At 46.4% G+C, this 2220-nt stretch overlaps 1 protein-coding gene across 1 annotated transcript in view; it reads left to right on the top strand.

Annotated features, from left to right (window-relative positions):
- BBA_03613 (MFS transporter) overlaps nucleotides 1-169 on the top strand; it is a gene marked incomplete at both ends in the record, with an annotated part of 1478 nt that extends 1309 nt beyond the window's left edge. Inside the window, one exon of the mRNA XM_008598710.1 lies at nucleotides 114-169. Within this exon, the coding sequence (XP_008596932.1) occupies nucleotides 114-169 (56 nt within the window). The remainder of the gene's footprint in view (nucleotides 1-113) is intronic.
- Between the last annotated feature and the right edge of the window lie 2051 nt (nucleotides 170-2220).

Here is a 2220-nt window from a genome sequence, read left to right as displayed (position 1 = left end):
ACTACTTTGGCTTCATTAGTATCTAGCTCAATCCCAAACGGGTCTGAACGTGAAAATGGCCGATTAAGAAGGCCGTTACTAATCCAGTGTTTCAGACACTCTATACATTCCAGCATCTTCGGAGACATCCGGGTTCTATCCCAGGAAACAGTACGCCTTGCCCCACTAAACACTCTCTCGGCCTCCGCCGACATCGCTAGTATAGAGAAAATACTTATGGCAAAGAGTTAAAGCGAAGGATACGATGTTTTTTAAGTAGTCTCAAGCCACCAAGACAGGGCAGAGGATGCTCCAATTAGCAAAGCGGGCCCCTCAATAAATCGATCGAACTCATCGTGAGTAGAGGAGGACTAATAGATTCGTTTCTTATACGCCTCGTAAGCAGATAGGTCTTCTTTAACTTTAGGCTCTTTGTCTAGCTTAAAGTCTTCCCATAGTGTACGCACAGCTCGGATCGCCGGTTCAATATACTGAGCTTAGTCTTTCCACGCTTCTATCATATGCACCATCCAGAGGCTAGGGTAAAGTAGAATGGCAGCTACATAGACCGGGCTATCATCGGTTCGGGTGTAGTAATCGTCGAATTTGTACCAACTCGTCATAATTCGATTAGTCATTGTGACATTGCCTTAATACCGCTTCATAACAGCCTTATAGTGCATAACAAAAAAGTCCATAGAGCAAATCACTTTATCTAATGAAGACTTATCCCACTAAGTATCTTTAGTTACTTCGTAAAACGGCTCTAGAAAAGAGTGTAGCTCCTATAGCTCCTGCTAATACCCTAGATAAAGATAATCAAGTCTAATATCACTATCGGAGTATCTATTATCGATGAAACTGTTGACCTCCTTTCGAAGGCTAAGAGCAACATGGATTATACGGTACTATAAGTTCTATCTTGTTAAATTGTCTTGCAGGATCATACATCCAGCTGCCTACACGAAAGCCTAATACCGTTGCGTCGATAAGCGAATCCATACCACTAGATTGTGCAGCATCCTAAGAGGCCCGTGTTATCGCTAGGACTGCGCTATTTCAGCCCTTCTGCCCACGCCGTCATGCTCCCTACGGGACAGCATTATCACCTAACGCATCGCCTTATCGGAAGTATCCTTGTTCTTCCCAAACAAGAATGCCTACACGGCTAGGTTAATGATATGGCCATGGCAGCGCAGCCAGCGGTAAGCTAGGTTAAAGCCGAAGGTATTAGCGAGAGCGCGCAGCATGGTGTCATTGTTGGATGCATTGTCCAAGGTAAAGTAGCCAATTCTGTCGCGCATCCCGTATGAATTAATAACTTCCGTAAAGATCTCTGCTAGGGAATCGCCGCTGTGTGCACCTTTAAGCTCTCGTAGGGCAAGCAAAGCCTTGCGTAGCTGCCTACTCTCGTCGTTGATGAAGTAGGCTACAATAGCAAGAAGACCATGCTAACTAGGAGAGGACCAGGTGTCGATAGTAAAATGTATCTAAGTGACAGAAGCGGCAATATTGCATGCTAGAGCCTCGCGATGGGACGAAAAGCTAGCCTCCAAAAGCCTCAGGACTTGCCCCTAGCTCTACGTGACTATAGCCTGCGCCATGCAATTAACAGTATGAAGTACGGCATACCATTCTAGCCACTCAACAAGGCTATACAACAAGCTATGCACAGTAATAAGGTTGACTAACGCCTAGTTGTACGCCTCTTCATGGATAGCAGCTTGAAGGTGCCTATCTTGTTCAATATCGTGGCCTTCTTGTCTTGCAGCTTGTTGCTTGAACAGCCTGTCGATAGCAATGTCTTGGCCAAGCTTCTTAGCTGTTTGTTGTTCAGCAATCCATATGCAGTGCTTGTCCCGGAGATGGCTTCGTACTCTATTATAGGCAGCTTAAGAGTAGGAGCAGCGTTTGCAGTACCAAATCTTCTAGCCGTGCCTGTTGCGCTCGGGCTCGTGGCAGTTCGGTTGTCGGCTCTCTGCCCAAATGCTTAGTACGGTGGGTGTTCGAGAGCGCTTTCTAAGAGTCGTGGAGCAAGGGGACTCCTAGTATTGTGACTCGCCTATGGAGACATCTTCGCCGGTCACGTTAAAGGATGGTGCCGAGATCGCCGCTATGTTTGCTACGCCTTGACTAATGTTTTTAGGGGCGCGAGTTAAGGGGCGGAATTGCCCAATGATCTTCTTGCACTAGCTGGATGACCCACTTTAATGAATCGCTGAAACTTAATTAATCCTAGGG

This window comes from Beauveria bassiana (genome assembly GCF_000280675.1).
Source record: "Beauveria bassiana ARSEF 2860 unplaced genomic scaffold BBA_S00007, whole genome shotgun sequence".
In the NCBI taxonomy this organism is placed as follows: Eukaryota; Fungi; Ascomycota; class Sordariomycetes; order Hypocreales; family Cordycipitaceae; genus Beauveria; species Beauveria bassiana.
Note: the sequence above shows the minus strand (reverse complement) of the source record. Positions and strands in the feature narration are given on the sequence as shown.